Source organism: Ctenopharyngodon idella, chromosome 7, assembly GCF_019924925.1.
Source record: "Ctenopharyngodon idella isolate HZGC_01 chromosome 7, HZGC01, whole genome shotgun sequence".
NCBI classification, from domain to species: Eukaryota; Metazoa; Chordata; class Actinopteri; order Cypriniformes; family Xenocyprididae; genus Ctenopharyngodon; species Ctenopharyngodon idella.
The window spans coordinates 35,330,455-35,353,337 of record NC_067226.1 but is presented as its reverse complement, the minus strand read 5'-3'; the positions used below and the strand labels follow the sequence as shown (position 1 = coordinate 35,353,337).

Genomic DNA, 22,883 nt, shown 5'->3' with positions numbered 1-22,883 from the left:
TATAAACCCCCGCACTACGTCCAGACCTATCTTGTCTTTCTTCATTTGTTACAGTGCTTGTGAAGTTTGTCTGAAACATGAAAACAAGCAAGAGAACCTATGATCACAAAAGAATTACATGACTATCCTTGGCAGAAAGTGAGTACTGATTAATTTTCGTGAAAAAGAATTCTTGCTGGTAGAGTATTACTTTTCTAGTTTTCCAGAAATATTCCTGCTGTCTAAAGCCAGGTCCACACCAAGCCGACGGACGGACATCGGGCAACATCGGGCCGTTTTTGAGCGTCGCCTGATTTTTTTTTGGTGTGTTCCACACCATTGATTTGCGTCGGCCGGCATCTGGTTGTTTTGTTTTTTTCATCCGGCCATTGGTGAGAGAGAGAACTCTGATTGGCAGTTCAGCTTAGTGAATAAGAGCAAAAGTGATGAAAGCAAGCAAAGAAATTATGATGGCACTGTTACAACCCTGGCTCTAGGGAAGCAACATAAAGGACACAAAGACCAAAGTCTGCCAATCAAAAGTTTATTGAATTATAAAAGAAAAAGGGAACTGTAGAGATGGCAACACTGTTACTGCAGTGCTGACCTCAAGACCAGAGAGAGTGAATGAGCTGGTGTCCTGGATTTAAAATGGCTCCCTTCAGGTGTCATCAATTAACCAGTTGGTCACAGGTGAGCACCCTAATACGCATGTGTGACACAGCAAATGAAGTCATTTTTTGCCAGTAGTAATGAGTGAAAACGGTCCATGCTACGATCCAAGAGACTTTGCTGCTCACTATGATTTCAAACATGTGACTTTAAGTCCCCATCATATTCAGTCTAATGGGAATGCAGAAAAAGGAGTGCATATTGTGAAGCAATTGTTCAAGAAAGCATCAGAAGGCAAGTCAGATCCATATCTAGCTATTCTGAGCTATCGAGCAACACCTCTGTAACATGGTGCATCTCCTGCAGAGCTCTTAATGAATGAATCCATTTTTACCTTTTTATTATGATATGACAGTCAGTAGACAGGAAGCAAAGTGGAAGGGAGAAAGGGGGGGGGACGGGATCTATATATCTAAATATTTATTGCCTTTATGAAGAAAAGGCTCAGCACCCAACACAGTAAATTCCCCGGTGTTAAATTGTTACAATCAGTTATGTTTGTGTATTCATTGTTTGTGTTTTCCACTAGATCTTGATTGGTTTCCCTTTCTGTCACTCATCATGGATTCGTCCGCTGTGTCCGTTGACACCTCCCCGCCGGAAGTATAAAAGGCGATGTCGCATCCGTTTTCGAGGTGGGTGTGTGTGTGTGTGTGTGTGTGTGTGTGTGTGTGTGTGTGTGTGTGTGTGTGTGTGTGTGTGTGTGTGTGTGTGAGAGAGAGAGAGAGTGTGAGTGAGTGAGTGAGAGCGTGAGAGCGTGAGAGCGTGTGTGTGCCTCTTTGAAACATTTGTAGCCCCAAAGTATGCTTGATCTGTTACCCTCTATGCTGTTTATTTGCCTCATTCTTTCTTTTACCCCTTGCCTTTAGTTTTGTAATTTGATTTGAGCATGGAGTGTGTCCGTGCTCTCTGCTCACCTGTTTGGTAAGTTTAAGACGAGAGCAGGATATGATGTCACGTGACATACATCACGCAGTTCATTTTTATGTATTAGTTCATTAGTTTAGGAGTGTGTAAGTTTTGTTTGTTTAGTTAGAGAGGTTAAGTTAGGGCGTGCGAGTGTGGTGGTTATAAAAGATAATAAATAATTGTGCTAAGACAAGAGAATGTATTTATCAAATGTATTTTACATTGTGTATACATTTTTCTAGCGATTGATTTTCCTTGCTCAGCCTTCGATTGATTATTTGATTGCTTTTCCCTTGGGAAGTGTTCACCTGCGTGGGGAGGGGGCGCGCTGCTCAAACAATACACCGACTCTGGCTGCGTCCGAAAACTGGAAAATGCTGCCTTCGGAGGACATATTTCAAGGTAGGAAGGCATCAAGGCACGTCCAAATCCAATGTTAGGTTCACTTCCTGTTTCCTGAGATACCTTCCTCTGATCGATTTCTGAAGATGCATCCTTCGCTGCCTTTGATATCCCACAATCCTGTGCTTTCCATTCTGTGACAGTTGAGCTAGAAAAATAAAGATGGCGTCCAAAAGTTGCGTTTGCTGGTCAGTTTGTGTGTAAATATATGTTTTTGACCAACATTTTCCACTTTCAATGTCATTTCTAGTGAGAAATTACTACTGTAGTAAATAAATATTTGTTTAGATTTCACCAAAGCTCGCACTATTTTGCTGTAGATCATTAAACTGTTACACTGCCTCAAAAGTGTGTCTGAAATCAGTTTCGTGAGGTGCCTTCATGCACAAATGCTGCCTTTCAAGTCATTGCCTGATAGGGCAGCGAGGCAACAAGTCACTGCCGAGGTTTTCAGATGCAGCCTCTGATGTTGAAGCAGCAGCAGCTCCTTGTCCTGTGTTTTATTAATACTTATAAAACGGTTAGTTCCTGTCCTTTACTCTGATTGGTCAATAGCTGTTTTATTCACGATAAAGCACAGCTATGACCGCTTCACCCAACGGTTCTGTGTATCACTACACAACACCCTTAGCAACCACTCTTAGCAACGTAAACTGTTTGTTCTCTATTGAAGTTGTTCATTGAAGTTTACTGTATTATTCAGCCGTGACTTATTCACGATACAGCACAGCCTCTCGAACCTTAGTGCTTACTTATATCTGCCCTCATCAGGTACGAAACACATTAATGCAATAAGAGTATGTTTTTGACATGTTAGAGTTACGAGGAATGTAAATGACATTGTTTAAAGTCTTTAATAATTTACATTTATCAAAAGTGTAAAAGTTCGTTTCAAGTTCCCTCTGTGTATCGCGTGTGCTAGTCATGCATTTCATGCTAATGATGCGGTCTGACAAATAGCGTGATAATACAGTTAATCCATGAATATAATGTGTTTTTGATAAATAATGCAACAGTTATGAGTAACGAGTTGTAGTTGACTGTGCTTTAAAAGATGTATTTTTCACGAAATAAGTTTGATAAATGTGTTTGTACTTAAAACGTATAAAAAAAGAATCATTTTTGTTGACATATGAACACATTTTCAGTGTTCATTCAAGTGTTAAATACAGCAACATGTTTATGTTGTCATGCAGAATGTTATATATGTGTGTGTTATAAATGAATATATTATGTCTTTAATTGTTGACATAGTAGTCAATGAGAAACTGTATACAGTAATCTTGTTACTTATCTTAAAGTGATGCTGTCACTCATTGGCATATAAAAAAATACATGTAATGTTTTAAATGGTTATAAATAAAATAAAAAAACAACAATACACAGACTCTGATGGTGAAGCAGCAGCAGCTCCGTGTCCTGTGTTTTATTAACTCTTATATCTCCCCTCATCAGGCGGTAAGGGTACTACACGAGTAACACGCTGAAGATGTTGCTTTTGAATATTCTAGTTTAGATTTAAATCCTTAAGAATTTTTATTTTGTTATTTGATTTGGCAACACTCGTGCTCTCTTCATTATTTCATTTGGGGAGTTTGTATTATTGTTAATTGTAAATATATTTTTGGACACATTTAAAGTCAATTTCTTGTTATATTGGTTGGGGGTTAAAATGATTAAATGTTTTTTCTCTGTTTGAACTTGTGTTCTCCTCTTCACTACCTGCCCACTGTTTGATTTCCACTATTAGGCTATATCCAAAATATGGTTATAGAGTTTTGTGAATATAAACCGACCGACCGACCCCAAATGTACTATAAGTGGTAACTAAATACATTTTTAAATACAGAGATAATATATTAAAAGCACATTTTAGTTCATATTTCATGGTGTCTCAAAATAGCACAGTTGAGTACACTTAGATATTCTTAAGATTATCTTAAGAATTACTAAAGAAGACTTTTTAGTATATTAAGTACAAAATTAGTGCACGAAAATAGAGCACTTTAAGTACATTATAGAAATGTACTTTTTTCACCTGGGAATACACTGAGAAATGCTGCTTTTAAATGAACATTTATTTAAAAGAAAAGTTCTTTGATAAAACAACATTTTCTTAATGGCATAAACACAAGCTTCACTCCCTTGAAACTTTAACTGGAATCTCACTGTCAGGTTTCGCTGAAATGGACCCAAATGCAGTTGGAAATGCAACAAAAGTTTTATTCAGCGATAATGGTATTAGATAGCGAACTTCAATAGAAGAGATCAGAGTCCAAGCAGATCAAATCCCAGGCGAGCGGTATTCAGAAACAGGCGAGGATCATTAAAGATGATAGCCCAGGCAAACTTGGAGAGATCCACAAATATAGATAGTAATCCAGAGCAAAAGTCCAAAAATCCAGATGAACAGACCACTGGTCAAGGAGCACAGGCAGTCCAGACATCAAAGGGAATAACTGGGCAAAAAAAAAAAAAAAACCCTGAAAAAACACAAAACCAATAACTGATGAACCAAAACAAGACAAAGAGAAAACATGAGATTTAAATAAGGAGAAAATAGTTAAGGAAATAACAGACAGCTGTGAACGCGTGCACAACCGCGCCGATCGCGAGATGCGAACAGCTGATCGTGGCCGGCACGTGCGGACAAAAACAAAAACAAAGGCTCATGCAGGAGAAAGAGACAGATCAAACCTGAGCCCTGACATCTCACTGTTTCTGTCACTGCGACTTCCCGAACAGGCGAACAAGCACACACACACACACACACACACACACACACAAATGAAATATGTTCAGCCCAATTAGGCTAATGGCTCGATATAGGCTCATTTATTAGTCCTATCTGTTCAAAATACAATTCGGAATATTATCAGCTACTGCGACTTTTTGCAACAAACATTCATTTATAGAAAAACTCATTGCTTCTAAAGCCTACAGATATAAGAACAAAAACGAGTGTCAATTCAGCCTCAACGCAAACTGTTAATGGCCTAGTCTTACTTAGACTTTTTCTTTGCACTGTGCAAAAACAGAAGAGCATCTTCTGTTCCAGGATTCAGGCGATTCCGCCTCGTCTCTATAACGCGGCACTAAATGAACCTCCTTGTTGCAGGAATGCTCAATATTCTCATAGCAAGGCGCAGCAGCCGTGGGAATAAGCGATCTTTTTGTCTCATCTTCCCGTTCTGTGAAGTCCACCTTCTGCTTTTTCGCTCGTCCACTGCTGTCATGTTCAGCTACAACGGGGATACGAGGAATCTGTTAACGCACACCTATCAGTGGTCAAAGTGCTTGGGTATAATGCGAAATAAATAAATAATAAATTAACTAAAGTAGTTAAAGTTCTCTCTCTCTCTCTCTTTTTTTTTTTTTTTGGTAGGTTTAGTTACCATGTATACATTTATTTAACATATTTTGTTGTTTTATTAACATTAATGACAAATATAGGCTACGGAAGACCGAATCCATGGATACTGGCACATATCCTGTTTTCACCCAAATGTTTACGTCCACTTAAGCCATAACCGACTGTATTTACGTGATACTCCACACGATGGACATTTTGACAACTATGTGTGCATTTGACCATTCAGGCGCGAGGAGAACTGATCGCGCGCAAGAAAGAGAGAGAGCGCGCTTCTGGTCTGTGTCTTTCAGCGCGATTCCGCCTATCCCGCCTTTACTAATCGATAACGAATTGTGATTGAAAGCATGCAGTTCGCAATGTGTGTGTTGTCATCATTAATTTTGAAGTATTTCCACACCTCTGAGGCTGACAGTGTTTCTGCTGTTGCCGCCGGTGTCTCTGTGCACGGAAAATTCTATGGTTATGTCACGCGAGGTATCGGTCTTTGGTATCGGGGGTATTTTTACGAGTACAAGTACATGAGCTTGGTATCGGTGCATCCCTAACCTCCTGTCTGTCCTCTGGAGTCAACATTTTCAGTGATTTAAATTTGGGACAGAGAAAGGTGGCGACCTTGTGAGTGGGAGTTAGGACCACCTTCTCATCAAGCAGACTGGATGCGCGAGCACGGAGTCTGACTATGTATGATGGATCTCCAAACTTGGGCTCACAGTGTCTCTTAAGTTTGAAAAACCAGAGCAGCACCATGTGAACTGTCGAGTATTTTTCTCCTTCCAGCTCGTTAATGGCTAATTTGAAGAGAGTGAGGAATTCAATCAAGTGCACGAGCTGGTCTTGATGATGCCCTCCATTCGATGCAGCTGGCCTTTGTCATCCAGGAGCTGTCTGATGTCACTGTACTGTTTCAGTACAGATTCCAGCATGTCGACTTCACTGTTCCATCGAGCTTCACATTCTTGAATCACAGTGTGCGCTAAACTTGTAAAAAGCTCCTGTTCTCTTCAGAAATGTCACCAGGCTTTTGCACTTATCTAACATTTCCACCACCTCTTTGTTCTGGTGCATTCCTCTCACTGAACGTGTGTCTCAACACCGTGTTCAGTATGTGTGCGGAGCACGGGACCCAGTGGTAGGTCTGAAGTGCAGCCTTTATGTTCTGGTCACTGACAAACATGATTTTGTCTGCTGATATTCCATAACTGGTTATTTGGTTATGGATATTTTAGATGACTGTCAAATTCCACTGTTGCCAGAATGCGACTCTCCAGACTCCACTTCTCGGTGATGTAGTGACATGTAAGGACTGTATGTGCCCTCTTGATAAATTCGTCTGTCCACATATCTGTGGTAACAGCAATCCCACTGTATTCCACAACTTTCTGGATGACCTCTGACAGTTTTTCTTTATCAGCGGCAGTCTGGTGCTTTGCCCTGTCACAAACAGTTTGGCGATGTGGTATGACAGCATCAGCATCATCTGCACCGCACTGGCTCCGATGTTTATTAGTGTTTGGGCCACTTGGAGGAATCCTTTGCCAGAGACAACATCGAAGGGGTGTAACCTAGATTTAACTTCTATTGGTAATTTTTTGCTGTCCTGACGGACATAAGAACTTAAAGTGTTCATCTGACTCGACTGGTTTAACACACACATGATCTTAATGCAGCAGCAGTGGGCGTGAACAGCTGGTGATGTAAACAGGAAATCATCTGTAGGTTATAGTGTCTCATTTAACAACACTCGCTTCGACCTTCATGGACTTTGAGGACGCAGCCTCTGAACTGAGACACAGTTATAGTGTAACTATCCTGTTGTTGCAATAAAACTAACAGATGAATAAGACTGGATGAATTATGAAATATGACTAGAACAAAAACACTCACTGTTTATCCTGTTTCACGTCAGAGATGTAAATATTGTCCAGACTGAACGTCTACATGTGATGTGGAGATAAGAAAATGAGTGATGAGGATGTGTTTATGTGCAAAAGTGTTCAAAGAAACTGTAAACAGCAGGAGTCAGAAATGAAACAAAATAAGAATTTTCACAAAGAGACAAATTCTAAAAAATGTAACAGTTTTAATGTCTGCATTCCAGCCAATCACAATCAAGTATTTAGAGGAAATAAGACTGAAACAGCAGCAGCAGAAGATGATGTTATTATTTCAGTGGGATAATGAGAGTCCAACAACCTTCCATCAACTGTCTAGCTACCCATATTCTTTAAAATATCTTCTTTTGTGTTCAACAGAAATAATGAATTCATACAGATTTGGAAGCACTTGAGGGTGAGTAATTGATGACAATATTTTCATTTTTGGGTGAACAATCCCTTTAATGCAGGCTGAGTCTTGATCTCATCTCTGTTGTGAATGTCTCCTCACCACCACTAGGGGTCTCTGCGCTCAGAAGAAATATGAGAGCAAAAAAAGTTTTTCTGCCTTTCTATATGCAAATAAGGGGAAAGAGTTGGACTAATACACAAATATAGGGGAAGTGAATATGATATAGGGGTTTTCAGAGTAATAAACAAATGATGTGATGATGAATGAGGGATGAGAGCAGATATAATGATCACACTGTTTAAAGCTGCAGACAGAAACATCAGACTCAGGACAGAAACACACGACCTCTAAAGTAAGAACAACTCACATGTTCATTCTTCAAACACAACTAGACTTTGAGATGTTAATATTGTCTGAATGATTATGAATTTTTTTTTTTTTTTTTTTTTTAAATTACATGATCATGTTTTATTTTAAGATGAATATGGGATTATCTGAGTTTTTCAATGTGTTTCTTCCTCAGAAATGGAGCAAACTCTATATTTCATTCTTCTTCTCATTGGTGAGTGTGTTTGTTGTTTTATTTATGGTTTATAGTTTCATCAGGTTTGACTCTGTTATAAAAAGCATTAAATCAAACCCTCACTTTCACAGCTCTCTGCTCCGTATCTGAATGTGTTCAGCGTCAGTATCACTTTATAAACGTGATGAAGAACTGGACTGAAGCTCAGAGATACTGCAGAGAGAATTACACAGATCTGGCCACCGTTGACAACATGAACGACATGAACGAGCTGAAGAAGAGTGTGAAAGATGGTGTTCAGTATGTCTGGATTGGACTGCAGAGGACGGGTGTTGATAAATGGCAGTGGTCTTCAGGTGATCCTGTGCTCTATCTGAACTGGGGATCTGGACAACCTGATGGCGGAGATGAGTGTGTTATGATGAGAAATGGACAATGGCATGATGGGTCATGCAGTAACAGCCGGACTTTCATCTGCAGTTCATCTAACAACAGTAAGTTCAGTTTCCTACAATGACAACAAACATTATTTGTAGAAAGATACTCTGTATACTGTACAACATTTTAATGCAATATTAAATTCTGATACTTTTTAATCTGGTCATAAATATATATTTGTCCACTTTCAACTTCTGTGTAGAAAATAAACCGATATTGAGCGAATGTTGATCTTTTGTTGTTGATAACTGTGGGAATCTGAGATTAGAGATCATAGAGAATTATATGTTCAGCAAACTTTATACTGTAAATGATAAATTCAAAAAATATCAAACCATTGTTTTGACCAACATAAATTATAATAAATTGTAATAAATTAATGAATGCATAAAATTTTAAAATATAATAGACATAAAAGAACTTGCTCCATCTTGATATTTATGAACAAAATAGAATTATTGTGTTACTGTAAAAATTATGTGTGATCGACTTAAACAAAACATATGATAACAATATTACACATGATATTTGAGTAGTTTTTATAGCTTGATTTCTGTAATGGAATCTAGATGAATAAATCATGTAAAATCTCCTAAATTATTTAGTCTATGATACAATGATTATAATATTTTTAGTGAAATGTGCTTCTTTATTTTAATTTGACTCTCAGTTTTGATTTTGAGTGAATATAAACTGTTTGTATTTGACTTTGAGTCGTGTTGTTCAATTAAAAGACTGTATTCTGCACAGAACAAGTAGAAACAAACTTGTTACTGTACTTACATTAGCAAAGATGATCATTGATCAAAACAACAAGCTTCATAGTATTAGTACATGCAGTTATTCACAACTGAACCATAATCTCTACTCTTCTGAACAATAATGATCAAAACTTCAATAACAGAAACTCTTTCAAACGTCAAACATAACTGAACATTAAACATTAACAGCACACACACACACACACACACACACACACACACACACACAAACACACACACACACAACACACACACACACACACACACACACACAAATACACACACACACACACACACACACACAAATACACACACACACACATAAACACACACACACAAATACACACAACACACACAAACACACACACACGCACACACACACACGCACACACACACACACAAACACACACACACACAAATACACACACACACACACACAAATACACACACACACACACACAAAAATACACACACACATACACACACACACACACACATTTACAGACTAATTTAAATGTGTAATTTATTTGCATTAGCATATATTAATATAAACATTTATTTAAATATATATATTTTTTTACATTTAAAGTAATTTGCATTAGCATATTTAAAAAGTATGATTTAATACATTTAAATATGTTAATGAGAGTGAATTTAAATGTATAATTATAAAAACTTTGAAGACAAACTTTAATTTGGCTTGAAAAAGCCTCGCCAGAAAGTTTGAAATAGTTTGAAAATCTTGAAGTTTGAAGCTTTTCAGTTTGAAATAGTTTAAGTTTTAGTTTGAATGGATGAATCGATACAGACAGACAGACAGACAGGGTTAGGGTGCTCAGGGTGGTTGCTAGGGTGTTGTTATGTGGTTGCTAGGGTACTCTGAGTGGTTGTGAGGGTTTTGCTATGTGGTTGCTAAGGCACTTGGGTGGTTGCTATGGTTTTTCCTATGTGGTTGCTAAGGTACTTGGGGTGGTTGCTATGGTTTTGCTATGCGGTTGCTAAGGTACTTGGGTTTGTTGCTAAGGTGTTACTATGTGGTTGCTAGGGTACTTGGGGTGGTTGCTATGGTTTTGCTATGTGGTTGCTAGGGTACTTGGGGTGGTTGCTATGGTTTTGCTATGTGGTTTGTAAGGTACTTGGGGTGGTTGCTATGGTTTTTCTATGCGGTTGCTAAGGTATTTGGGGTGGTTGCTATGGTTTTGCTATACGGTTGCTAAGGTACTTGGGGTGGTTGCTATGGTTTTGCTATGTGGTTGCTAAGGTACTTGGGGTGGTTGCTATGGTTTTGCTATGTGGTTGCTAGGGTACTTGGGGTGGTTGCTATGGTTTTGCTATGTGGTTGCTAGGGTACTTGGGATGGTTGCTAAGGTGGTGCTATGTGGTTGCTAGGGTAGTCTGGGTGATTGCTAGGGTGTTGCTATGCAGTTGCTAAGGTACACTGAGTGGTTACTAAGGTGTTGCTATGTGGTTGCTAAGGAATTCAGGGTGGTTGCTATGCTGTCACTATGCAGTTGCAAGGGTATTCTGGGTAGTTGCTAGGGTTGTTGGTAAGCTGTTGCTAGAGTACTCAGGGTGTACTCCTGAATATTTAATATATCATCAGCTGTAGAAACAGTCTTTGAATGACACGTGTTTCTGATGTTTCCACTGCTGCTCTTATTCACATCCAAACCATAAAGCAGCATAAGAATAATGAACAAACTGATTCATGAATCTGTTTCCATTTGTTTTTCTTAAAGTGAACACAGGACTCGTCTTTGTCCATCAGATGAAGAATTGGAGAGACGCTCAGAGTTACTGCAGACAGAATCACACTGATCTGGTCAGTGTGAGGAACCAGAATGAGAATCAACAGCTTCAGAAGTTCATCAATGATAGTCTCATATCTGGTGATGTCTGGATCGGTCTGTTCAGAGACTCATGGCAGTGGTCAGATCAGAGTAACTCCTCATTCAGATACTGGATGTCTGGTGAACCTAATAATGCTGGAGGAAATCAAATCTGTGTAGAGATTTATCCGAACGCTCAGGGACAATGGAATGACATCCCTTGCAGCGAACAACATCCTTTTGTGTGTCATGAAGGTGAGCAGATCCTCACAAAACACACACAATCCATCCATCACCTCCAGATATCTTAAAGTTCACACTACATGTCTGACATGACAAATTCCTCCACAGTGTTTGTTCTGCATGTTGTTTTTGATCAGTCTCTCTCTAGTTTCTGCTTGTGGTTTGTTTTGTGTCCAGATAAACTGATTCTGATCAAAGAGAATCTGACGTGGCCTGAAGCTCTGAGATACTGCAGACAGAATCATGTGGATCTGGTCTCGGTTCATTCAGAAGAGATTCAGCGTCGTGTGATGAATGTGGTTAAACAGGCGTCTACTGAGTTGGTGTGGTTGGGTTTACACAACTACTGCAGCATGAACATGTGGCTCTGGTTGAGCGGAGAGATCGTGTGCTATCAGAACTGGGCTCCAGGGAACGGAACGACACCGGAAGACTGCCGCCTCGAGAAGAGAAAAGGAGCAGTTCAGTCTGGAGGAGATCAGCGCTGGATCAGCCTTCCTGAAACTCACAAACTCAACTTCATCTGCAGCAGAAATGATGAGTGAAAAGACACGTGTTTGTGTGTTTACTTACATTCACTGTTTTTATTCTCCATTATTTTTCTTATTTACTTGTTTGATTTGTTCTTTAATAATTTCTGAGTGAATCTACTAATTGTGTTTTAAAAGTGTCTGTTTTATTTCTGTATGTTAATGATCATGACATAATGTGATCTTATCAAAGTTTTCTAACATTAATGTTTAATATTCTTTAGATGTCTAAAATAGTAACACAATATATGTCTGATTTAAGAATCTCTTTGTATATCTGGTGTGTTTATGTGTCTGTATGTTTTCACTAATATTATCTATATCAATAAAACTTTGAGCAGCAGATGTTAAGAATAATATTATTTGTGTCTCAGCAGAATGAAATCTGGTTTATTGGAAAGGCAGAAGTGAAGTGATGTCACAATGAACTGTCAATTAAATCTAACAAATATGTAAAATTTATATTTGATTGTTGATGTGTTTGGATGATATTTAGGATATGTTGTCACTTACAAAAAATCAAAATTTCAGCTTCCTGGAATAAATTAAATGTGTGAATCTTTGGAAAGAAAGATTTGATTCATGATTCAAGAGCGATTTTTGCAAATTCAGAATGATTCGATTCAAGATGATTCACAATGAGATTCAATTAAATTTAAACACCTTTGATAATAAGACTCACACAAACTTCAAGAATCAACTTGTGAATCAACAATGATGACATTCTTCATGCCGCAATGCATTCTGGGAGCCATGGATGAGTTATTAAATGATGCACCCAGAATGCATTGCAGCATGAAGCATGTCACTGTTATTGAGATTCATTCACTGATTCTTGATGTCTGTGTGTGTCTTAATGTCAAAGCAGCTTAAATTTTTAGTGCACAGTGTTTTTTGTTGTTGTTTTTGTTTGTTTTAATCTTTGATATCTGATTAAAAAACTGTTGGGTCTAATACTGTAGAATCAAAGAGTTGCTATAAGAAATAATGTGAAATTAATACCATAGATTAGACTGGGAGAAATCAGACAATCAGACTCTACATGATGACAGTATCTTTATCATCAACAAATAGCTAACATCATCTGATCACATTGTCTTTTGCTGTACTTGCAATAACACACAGTTGCAGCAGCCAAAGAGAAACTAGTAATCTTTGTGCGTCGCTTATAATAAACAAATCCAACGTACATATCTGCACCGGGCACAGTTTTGACATGACAGCATACCCGGATAAAAAAGTCACCGCTCGCTAGTACTAGTTGCTTTCAGTTAAAACAGTTCAAACATGCATTTTAGTCTAGGACTAGCTTAATCCTTGTCTGTGAAACCGGGGGTAAAAGTCACCATTATGACTTAAAAGTTTAAATTATGTGCTAGATCGTAAAAAACCCCGGAGCCGTGTGGAGTGCGTTTATGATGGATGGATGTGGATGGAAGCACTTTCTTCAGCTCATACTCATTGGTATCGTTCACCGCCATTATAAAGCTCGGATGCGTCAGGATATTTATTAATATTTCTCCGACTGTGTTCATCAGAAAGAAGAAAGTCATATACACCTAGGATGGCTTGAGAGTAAATCTTGAGCTAATTTTCATTTAAAAAGTGAACTAATCCTTTAAGTCTTATGCTGCGTTCACGCCATCTCGTAATTACCTTAGTCTCGAGAGGACAACACATGCCGTTTTACTCGGAGCTGTTCATGTCGTTGAACTGGGAATTTTGCCTTTCTGTGGCAACACTATCGAAGCCTAAATGAATCCGCAGCAGTCAGGAGGTACAGCAGGAGCTCTCCAAAAAAAATCACAGCTCACATGTAATTACAAGCTCTACGAGGACATGAACGCTTTTTACAAGTTGAAATCTCATAATTACGGTAATTACGACATTACGATTTAAGAGAAGATATTGTTGAATAAAGTTGTTATTTTTGTTTTGTTTTTGGCGCACAAAAAGTATTCTCGTCTCTTCATAACATTAAGGTTGAACCACTGCAGTCACATGACTGTTTTAACGATGTCTTTAGCACCTTTCTGGACCTTGAAAGTAGTAATTAAATTGCTGTTTATGAACGAGTCATATAAGTCTCGGATTCAATCAAAAATATCTTAATTTGTGTTCTGAAGATGAACGAAGGTCTTTCGGGTGTGGAATGACATGAGGGTGAGTAATTAATGACAGAAATTTCATTTCTGGGTGAACTAACCCTTTAAAGCATTAGTATAATTTGCCAATGGAGAGTCTTTCAGTGTTTATGAATGCATTTTAAAAGACTAAAATATCAGACATTAACATACTAACATGAATGAGGATTATAAGTAATAAGGATGTTCAAAAGAACCTTTAAAAAATCTTGTTTAAAACCCAATCACCAAGTTTTTAGAAATGCAATATTTGCATTTATGTCATTTTTTTCAAAGGTTTTGATTCACACAATGACTCAGAACCACTAAATAAAAAGTAAATAGTGTATTGCATAGATCCAAACTCTTTCATATGTTATAAAAGAGTCTTATTTTGAAATTTATTTTTTTAAAGTCTCATGGTCACTGATGGTGTTTTTCCCCCATGTTGCTTGTTAGTTTAGTTATGTCGTATAAATATCCTCCTGTGACAGTTAATTTTTAGGGGCCAGGCTGCAAAATTGCATATGGATTTGGAAAGCCAGACTATATATTAGCAATGGTTTCAAAATTGCAGACAGTCACATTATTTTCATGACCTTTATCAGCTTTATATTTAATGTTAAATATAAATCAATATTTTTTTTACATTTGCTTTTGAGTGTACAGGTGCTGGTCATATAATTAGAATATCATCAAAAAGTTGATTTGTTTCACTAATTCCATTCAAAAAGTGAAACTTGTATATTATATTCATTCATTACACACAGGCTGATATATTTCAAATGTTTATTTCTTTTAATCTTGATGATTATAACTGACAACTAAGGAAAATCGCAAATTCAGTATCTCAGAAAATTAGAATATTACTTAAGACCAAAACAAAGAAAGGATTTTTAGAAATCTTGGCCAACTGGAAAGTATGAACATGAAAAGTATGAGCATGTACAGCACTCAATACTTAGTTGGGGCTCCTTTTGCCTGAATTACTGCAGCAATGCAGCGTGGCATGGAGTCGATCAGTCTGTGGCACTGCTCAGGTGTTATAAGAGCCCAGGTTGCTCTGATAGTGGCCTTCAGCTCATCTGCATTGTTGGGTCTGGCATATCGCATCTTCCTCTTCACAATACCCCATAGATTTTCTATGGGGTTAAGGTCAGGCGACTTTGCTGGCCAATTAAGAACAGGGATACCATGGTCCTTAAACCAGGTACTGGTAGCTTTGGCACTGTGTGCAGGTGCCAAGTCCTGTTGAAAAATGAAATCTGCATCTCCATAAAGTTGGTCAGCAGCAGGAAGCATGAAGTGCTCTAAAACTTCCTGGTATACGGCTGCGTTGACCTTGGACCTCAGAAAACACAGTGGACCAACACCAGCAGATGACATGGCACCAAACCATCACTGACTGGAAACTTTACACTGGACCTCAAGCAACATGGATTGTGTGCCTCTCCTCTCTTCCTCCAGACTCTGGGACCCTGATTTCCAAAGGAAATGCAAAATTCACTTTCATCAGAGAACATAACTTTGGACCACTCAGCAGCAGTCCAGTCCTTTTTGTCTTTAGCCCAGGCGAGACGCTTCTGACGCTGTCTGTTGTTCAAGAGTGGCTTGACACAAGGAATGCGACAGCTGAAACCCATGTCTTGCATGCGTCTGTGCGTAGTGGTTCTTGAAGCACTGACTCCAGCTGCAGTCCACTCTTTGTGAATCTCCCCCACATTTTTGAATGGGTTTTGTTTCACAATCCTCTCCAGGGTGCGGTTATCCCTATTGCTTGTACACTTTTTTCTACCACATCTTTTCCTTCCCTTCACCTCTCTATTAATGTGCTTGGAGACAGAGCTCTGTGAACAGCCAGCCTCTTTTGCAATGACCTTTTGTGTCTTGCCCTCCTTGTGCAAGGTGTCAATGGTCGTCTTTTGGACAACTGTCAAGTCAGCAGTCTTCCCCATGATTGTGTAGCCTACAGAACTAGACTGAGAGACCATTTAAAGGCCTTTGCAGGTGTTTTGAGTTAATTAGCTGATTAGAGTGTGGCACCAGGTGTCTTCAATATTGAACCTTTTCACAATATTCTAATTTTCTGAGATACTGAATTTGGGATTTTCCTTAGTTGTCAGTTATAATCATCAAAATTAAAAGAAATAAACATTTGAAATATATCAGTCTGTGTGTAATGAATGAATATAATATTCAAGTTTCACTTTTTGAATGGAATTAGTGAAATAAATCAACTTTTTGATGATATTCTAATTATATGACCAGCACCTGTACAGTGAGGTAGAAATACTGGCACAGATTATCAGTGAATTTACCGTGTCCTTACCATCATAGCAAATTAACTGAAATATCCCAAAACTCCTGCCATCGTCCATGGTGCCACAGTTTTCAGTCCCTCTATAGTTGTCCAGCTGGTCATCTCTCCCCTGTAGAAAGTGCGGTCAGACAGAGACCAGTGCCAGTCTGGAGCGGCGTCTTTCTTCAGTCCTATCTAAGTGTTTGTTCCCACAATCCCGTTCACGACGGCTGAAGTCTGCCTCGTCTTCAACAGCAACAAAATGATAGTGGTGTTTTCTGCAGTAGCTTTGGGCTTCATATGTTTTAGCCTCATTAAGAAAGACGAATTGTATGGAGATCCCAGATGAGACACACACACCTGTGAAAGAGCAGGGTTGTCTTTCCAGTCTTTCCATGAGGAACGTTCCAACAAAAATATGTTCTAAGATTGTTTGGCTGTTGTTCCCAAAATGTTATTTCGGAATGTTCTCAGAATGCCCAAAACATCAAGGTTATTAAATGTATTAAAAACCTTTTTTCTTGGTTATAGAGTACCTCAGGGATGACATGTTTTTGTAGGCAAAACCTGGAAGCGAGTTAGCATTTCAGGACTTCTGGTTCCATCGCCTTAAAGTCTATGCGTTTTTTGAATGGGTTTTTGCTAAATCACCTGAAATAAGGTCTGTGGTTAACAAAGCCTCTAAATATTTTCACGTTTTGATCTATGACATAAAACACACCAGTTATAACCCGCTTGTGATTTTTTAAACCTTTATTGTGTCTTAAAGACGGCGGTTGCTAAAAAGGGACTACTTCCTTTGGCGGGGACTTTAGACGTCATCATGACAAACAGGACATTTGGACAGCATTTCTCATGAAAAAGTGGATAAGTATTCATACACAGCGCAGATCATAATCAGCGAGCATGTTTTTAAATAAAGTTGTTTTTTAATAAAGTTTGAGGAAGCTTGGTGGTGGTGACGTTGATCCGCAACCGTGATGTGCTGTAGTCCGTTTATAGCCTACTGTTAGCTTTTTATATCTGACCACTTTATTTAGGCTTCAAAATGTATAAATGTTTTGTTAACTTGTAAAGATTATCTTGATAGACAAAACATGTAAGTGTCATAACCCTTTGTTAAACACAGAGCTTATTTTTTGCGATTTTCCAAAAGTCTATAGGAAAAATGCATAGGCTTTCGATCGAGGGAACCCGTGCGCCGCTAACTTCCGGGTTCGCCTACAAAAACACGTCATCCCTGAGGTACTCTATTCGAACCAGATAACTTTGAGCGAACGTCCTATTAACGTTACTGGAAGAACGTTTGTTCATAACTTTGGGAGAACCTTGCCTGAACGTTCTGAGAACATTCCCTCCCATTACTCAGTAATACTGAAAAGTACAGAATTTTACCTCAATGAATAAGCATTACAATGCAATTTTCTGAAAAAGGTCACTGAAAAACAAAATGCAGAAGTGAATAGTGCATTTTTTAAACAAATGTAAGCATGCAAATGCCTGAACCAAACAAAGAAACAGTTGAGTTTAAATGTCACATCTTCATCTTCAAGTGGAGGGTCACTTCTTTGAGCACGACTTGCATTTTCTGCAACTGAGGGCTTGCAATTCAGACACTGTAGTATTTTAATAGTATTTTAAGGCTGCTTTATCACAGGATCTGTGAAAAGAAAAACAGAATTTATATCAAATTAACCAATGAATGACAGTTTTGCATCCATGATTGAATATACAGTATGTATTATAATTTGCATTGATATTCATTAGAATTTTGTTGACTTCTCAACTTACCTTTTGACTATATCCTGATCAAGCTTGACATATGAGTGTCCATTTTTATCCTCTTCACAGCCTCAGCAGTTTCATTAAGCATCCCTCTTTACAATTTAATCTTTGTACTTATCTGTAATTAGAAATGTATATTAGAAAATAAACAGAAAGACAAAATTGTCAAGCTTGAACAAATATAAACAAATCAATGAACACTACCATAGTTGGCTGGTCAGCTCAAACAAAGTAATTGTATGTTCATAACATGTTTTATCAAAGTTCATTTACCTCATTATGAAGCCAAATTGTTCAGGAAATCAGAAATAAATACACAACTTAAATTTGCAAATAAAAAGAAAGTTAAATGTAATGTTGTATCTGTTTTTTAACATTTAATTATTTTTTTCTGCCAAAGCATTGGACAATGTTTTATAGTTGTTATAAGACAGACAAATGTCACCACATACATTTTAAACAGATTTATCAAGTCTTTAGAAATAGAGGTCTGCGCGGGACTGTTTTTTTCATCCCACTCCCGCCTAAAATTCACTCTGTGTTCACCCGCTATCCGCATATGGTGATTTTCTTCCCGACCCGACGGGTCCCGCTAAATTTATATTGTTTTCAGAATCTCGCATTTAAACATTTAAAAAAGAAAGAGAGTGATTGTGGATAACAAATATAAAACGTTGCATAGCATATACAAGATTTTTATTTGTTATTTGTCTTATGATGCTGTCAACACCCTAAAAATGTCAGAGAAAAAATGCCACAAAGAATAATAGGCTAAATATCACAGAGAAAAAAAATAGGCTAAATTAAATAGCCTACAACATGTCCCTCAAAACTATAGGCTAAGCCAAAAATACATAACGAAAACTGTTGGCTTACTAGTTGTCACGGTTCATGGATTCACTTACTCACCCTCGTGTGTTGTGTGTGTGTGTTTGGGTGTGAGTGAATGATTGTGTGGGCGTCACCCGTTATGGTCTGATTGCGATCTGTTGCCAGCCGTGTCTTGTTAGTGGTTGTTATATATTGTGCGTGTCTTTATGTGGTCTTTGTCAGTTCGTTGCAGGCTGTTCCCGGTGTCGTGTTCTCTGTGTGTTGCTTCCTGGTTTTTGGATTCTGGACTTTCGTCATGTGCCCTGTTTTCTGGGTTGGATTATCCTTGTTCTCTGATACCCGCTGTAGCCCTGCGCCACTCGGTGCCACGCCACTCTGCACGCCACCGTTCTGCACGCCACAGCCTCTGCCTCGTCTGACCCTTGGAGTGAAGTTATTGTACAGCGTTTTCCTGTCAATAAATATTGTTATTCTTGCACTTGGATCCTCTGTCTGTGTTCATTCCCTGACAGAACGAACTGACCCAATTATGGATCCAGCAAGGTCGTCGGATCTTCAGGAGTATTTGAGCAGGAGTGCTCAACGGATGGATCATCAGGACGAGCAAGTGGTGGCCACAGCTCGCGCCGTTCAGGCGTTGGTGGCGCAGGTGGCTGAGTTATCTACCCAGGTTCAACATCTCTCATCTCCCACTGCGCCAGCTCCACCGTCTGTTCCCCACCCATCCGCCAACATCAGCAGTCTACAAGAGCCGCGTATTCCTGCACCAGAGAGGTATGCTGGAGAACCAGATATTTGTAGAACCTTTCTAACGAAGTGCTCTATTTATTTCTCTTTGCAACCTAACACGTTTTCCTCTGAGGAATCTAAAGTCGCGTTGGTCATGACGCTACTGACGGGACGCGCGGCATTGTGGGGAACAGCGGTGTGGGAGAACAAACATCCGTGCTGCTCCTCGTTCCACACCCTGTCGCAGAAGATGAGACGGGACGGGAGGCAGCGCACAAACTCGCGGACCTGCGGCAGGGAATCCAACCAGTGTCTGATTACGCCATCAAATTCCGCACCCTGGCAGCAGAATGCAAGTGGAACGACGAGGCGCAGTGGGATATGTTCCTGCATGGGTTGGCCGACCGTGTTCAGCAGGAGATTTACCAGCTGGATCTACCCACCAGTCTCGACGGTCTCATTGAGCTCGCGATCTGGCCACGCGTCTGCACATACCCATCCACCCCCTGGAACATGCCATAACTGTCATCGCCCTTAACGGACAGAAGCTACCTACCATCACACACGCCACGGAGCCCTTAACCGTCATCACTTCCAGTAATCATACTGAACAGTTGCCATTTTTCATTTCCAGATCTACTACTCATCCGGTCGTCTTGGGTCATCCGTGGCTTCTCAAACACAAGCCCAGGATCGAGTGGGGTCAGGGGTCCGTGGCAGAGTGGAGCAACCAGTGTCATGCGTCTTGTTTGTTGTCTGCCTGTTCTTCTGTGTCTCGTTCTGTGTTACAGGAGTCGTCGGTGAATCTGTCAAACGTGCCAGAGGAGTACCTTGACCTGAAGGAAGTGTTCAGTAAGTCCCGGGCTGCTTCTCTTCCTCCGCATCGTCCCTACGACTGTGCCATAGACTTAGTACCAGGGTCTTCTCCGCCTAAAGGCAAGTTATATTCACTTTCTAATCCTGAAAGGGAGGTCATGGAGAAATACATTTCTGATTCTCTGGCAGCTGGGATCATCCGCCCTTCCTCGTCTCCCGCGGGGGCAAGTTTTTTTTTCGTGGGTAGGAAGGACGGGTCGCTGCAGCCGTGCATTGACTACAGAGGACTGAACAACATCACGGTAAAGAATACTTATCCTTTGCCGTTGATGTCTTCTGCCTTTGAACGGCTGCAGGGCGCGTCTCTTTTCACGAAATTGGACCTGCGCAACGCTTATCATTTGGTTCGCATTAGGGAGGGGGATGAGTGGAAGACGGCATTTAACACCCCTAGAGGGCACTTTGAATACTTGGTTATGCCTTTCGGCCTTTCCAACTCGCCCGCCGTGTTCCAAGCACTCGTGAATGACGTGTTGAGAGACATGATCGATCAGTTCATTTATGTCTACCTGGACGACATATTGATATTTTCTTCTTCTCTCCAGGAACATGTGCAACACGTCAAACGAGTGCTCCAGAGGCTGCTAGAGAATGGGCTTTTTGTCAAGGCGTAGAAGTGCGTTTTTCATGCACAGTCAGTTCCATTTTTAGGGTATATCGTATCGTCTGAGGGGGTGCGCATGGATCCTGACAAGGTTAAGGCTGTGGTGGATTGGCCAATCCCAGATTCCCGTAAGGCCCTGCAGAGGTTTTTGGGATTCGCCAATTTTTACCGGCGTTTTATTCGCAATTTCAGCCAACTAGCCGCTCCTCTGACCGCCTTAACCTCCACCGCAACGGCGTTCAGGTGGTCTAATGCAGCTGAGGCTGCATTTTCCAATCTGAAAAGCCGCTTTGTTTCGGCTCCCATTCTTGTCGCCCCTGATCCTTCACGTCGGTTTGTGGTGGAGGTTGATGCTTCAGAGGTGGGGGTAGGGGCAGTTCTATCCCAGCGCGCCACCACGGACGATAAGATGCACCCTTGCGCGTTTTTTTCTCATCGCTTATCCGCCGCCAAACGGAATTACGACATTGGTAACAGGGAGCTGCTGGCGGTCAAATTAGCTTTGGAAGAGCGGCGTCACTGGTTGGAGGGGTCGGGGGTACCTTTCATCGTCTGGACCGATCATAAGAATTTAGAATACATCAGATCCGCTAAACGACTAAACTCTAGGCAGGCTCGGTGGGCTCTGTTTTTCGGTCGTTTCGATTTTTCTCTATCATATCGTCCCGGGTCTAAAAACATCAAGCCCGATGCTTTATCTCGTGTTTTTGATCGTTCCGAGCGCCCGTCCACTCCCGAGTGTATTTTACCTGAGAGACTCATTGTCTCTTCACTCACATGGGAGGTCGAGTCGAAGGTCCACACGGCCTTAGAAGGGGTAACGCCTCCGCCCGGGTGCCCGCCGAGTCGATTATTTGTGCCAGAGAGGTTACGTTCAGACGTTATCCGATGGGGCCATGATTCCAATCTGCCTTGTCATCCAGGGGTTAGTCGTACCATGTTTTTGGTTAAGCAACGATTCTGGTGGCCCTGCATGGCTCGCGACGTTCGCAATTTTGTTTTGGCTTGCTCTGTCTGCCCTCGTGGTAAGATTTCTAATCGTTCCCCAGATGTCCCTTCAAGACCCTGGTCCCACATAGCGCTAGATTTCATAACAGGCCTCCCTCCTTCACAGGGCAATACGGTGATTTTGACCGTAGTGGACCGGTTCTCGAAGGCGGCACATTTCATCCCCTTGCCCAAATTACCCTCTGCCAAGGAGACAGCGGTTACTGTCATTAATCACGTCTTTCGTATTCATGGCCTCCCGGTAGACGTGGTTTCTGACAGGGGATCCCAATTTACCTCCAGATTCTGGAAGGAGTTTTGCAGATTACTGGGAGCGACTGTTAGTTTGTCGTCTGGGTTCCATCCCCAGAGTAACGGGCAAGCTGAGAGAGCCAACCAGGATTTGGGGAGAACGTTGCAATGTCGGGTAGCTCAGAATCCTTCCTCCTGGAGTCAGCAGCTTCCTTGGGTGGAGTACGCGCACAACTCGTTACCAGTGTCGGCTACGGGCCTGTCGCCTTTCCAGTGTAGTCTAGGTTACCAGCCACCTATCTTTCCTAGTCTGGAATCCGAAGTCGCGGTCCCCTCCGCTCACGCCTTCGTCCAGAGGTGTCGTCACACGTGGAGAAGAGCCCGAGAGACTCTTATTCAGGTGGGAGCGCGCACCAAGGCCCAGGCCGATCGCCACCGGCTGAAGCCTCCCG

At 40.4% G+C, this 22,883-nt stretch overlaps 2 protein-coding genes across 4 annotated transcripts in view; one reads left to right on the top strand and one right to left on the bottom strand.

Annotated features, from left to right (window-relative positions):
* The window catches only part of LOC127516506 (C-type mannose receptor 2-like), a 39,325-nt gene extending 26,794 nt beyond the window's left edge, over nt 1-12,531 (top strand). The window contains exons 1-5 of one of the 2 annotated variants that reach the window (XM_051901248.1): nt 7,621-7,973; nt 8,145-8,183; nt 8,276-8,638; nt 11,083-11,427; nt 11,593-12,531. In XM_051901248.1, the coding sequence (XP_051757208.1) occupies nt 8,147-8,183; nt 8,276-8,638; nt 11,083-11,427; nt 11,593-11,960 (1,113 nt within the window). In that variant the 5' untranslated portion in view covers nt 7,621-7,973; nt 8,145-8,146 and the 3' untranslated portion in view covers nt 11,961-12,531. Of the gene's footprint in view, nt 1-7,620; nt 7,974-8,144; nt 8,184-8,275; nt 8,639-11,082; nt 11,428-11,592 lie in introns of those variants that run through there. The other variant, XM_051901249.1, reaches the window with a different exon arrangement.
* LOC127516505 (uncharacterized) overlaps nt 1-22,883 on the bottom strand; it is a 263,532-nt gene that overhangs the window by 184,683 nt on the left and 55,966 nt on the right. The window lies entirely within an intron of this gene.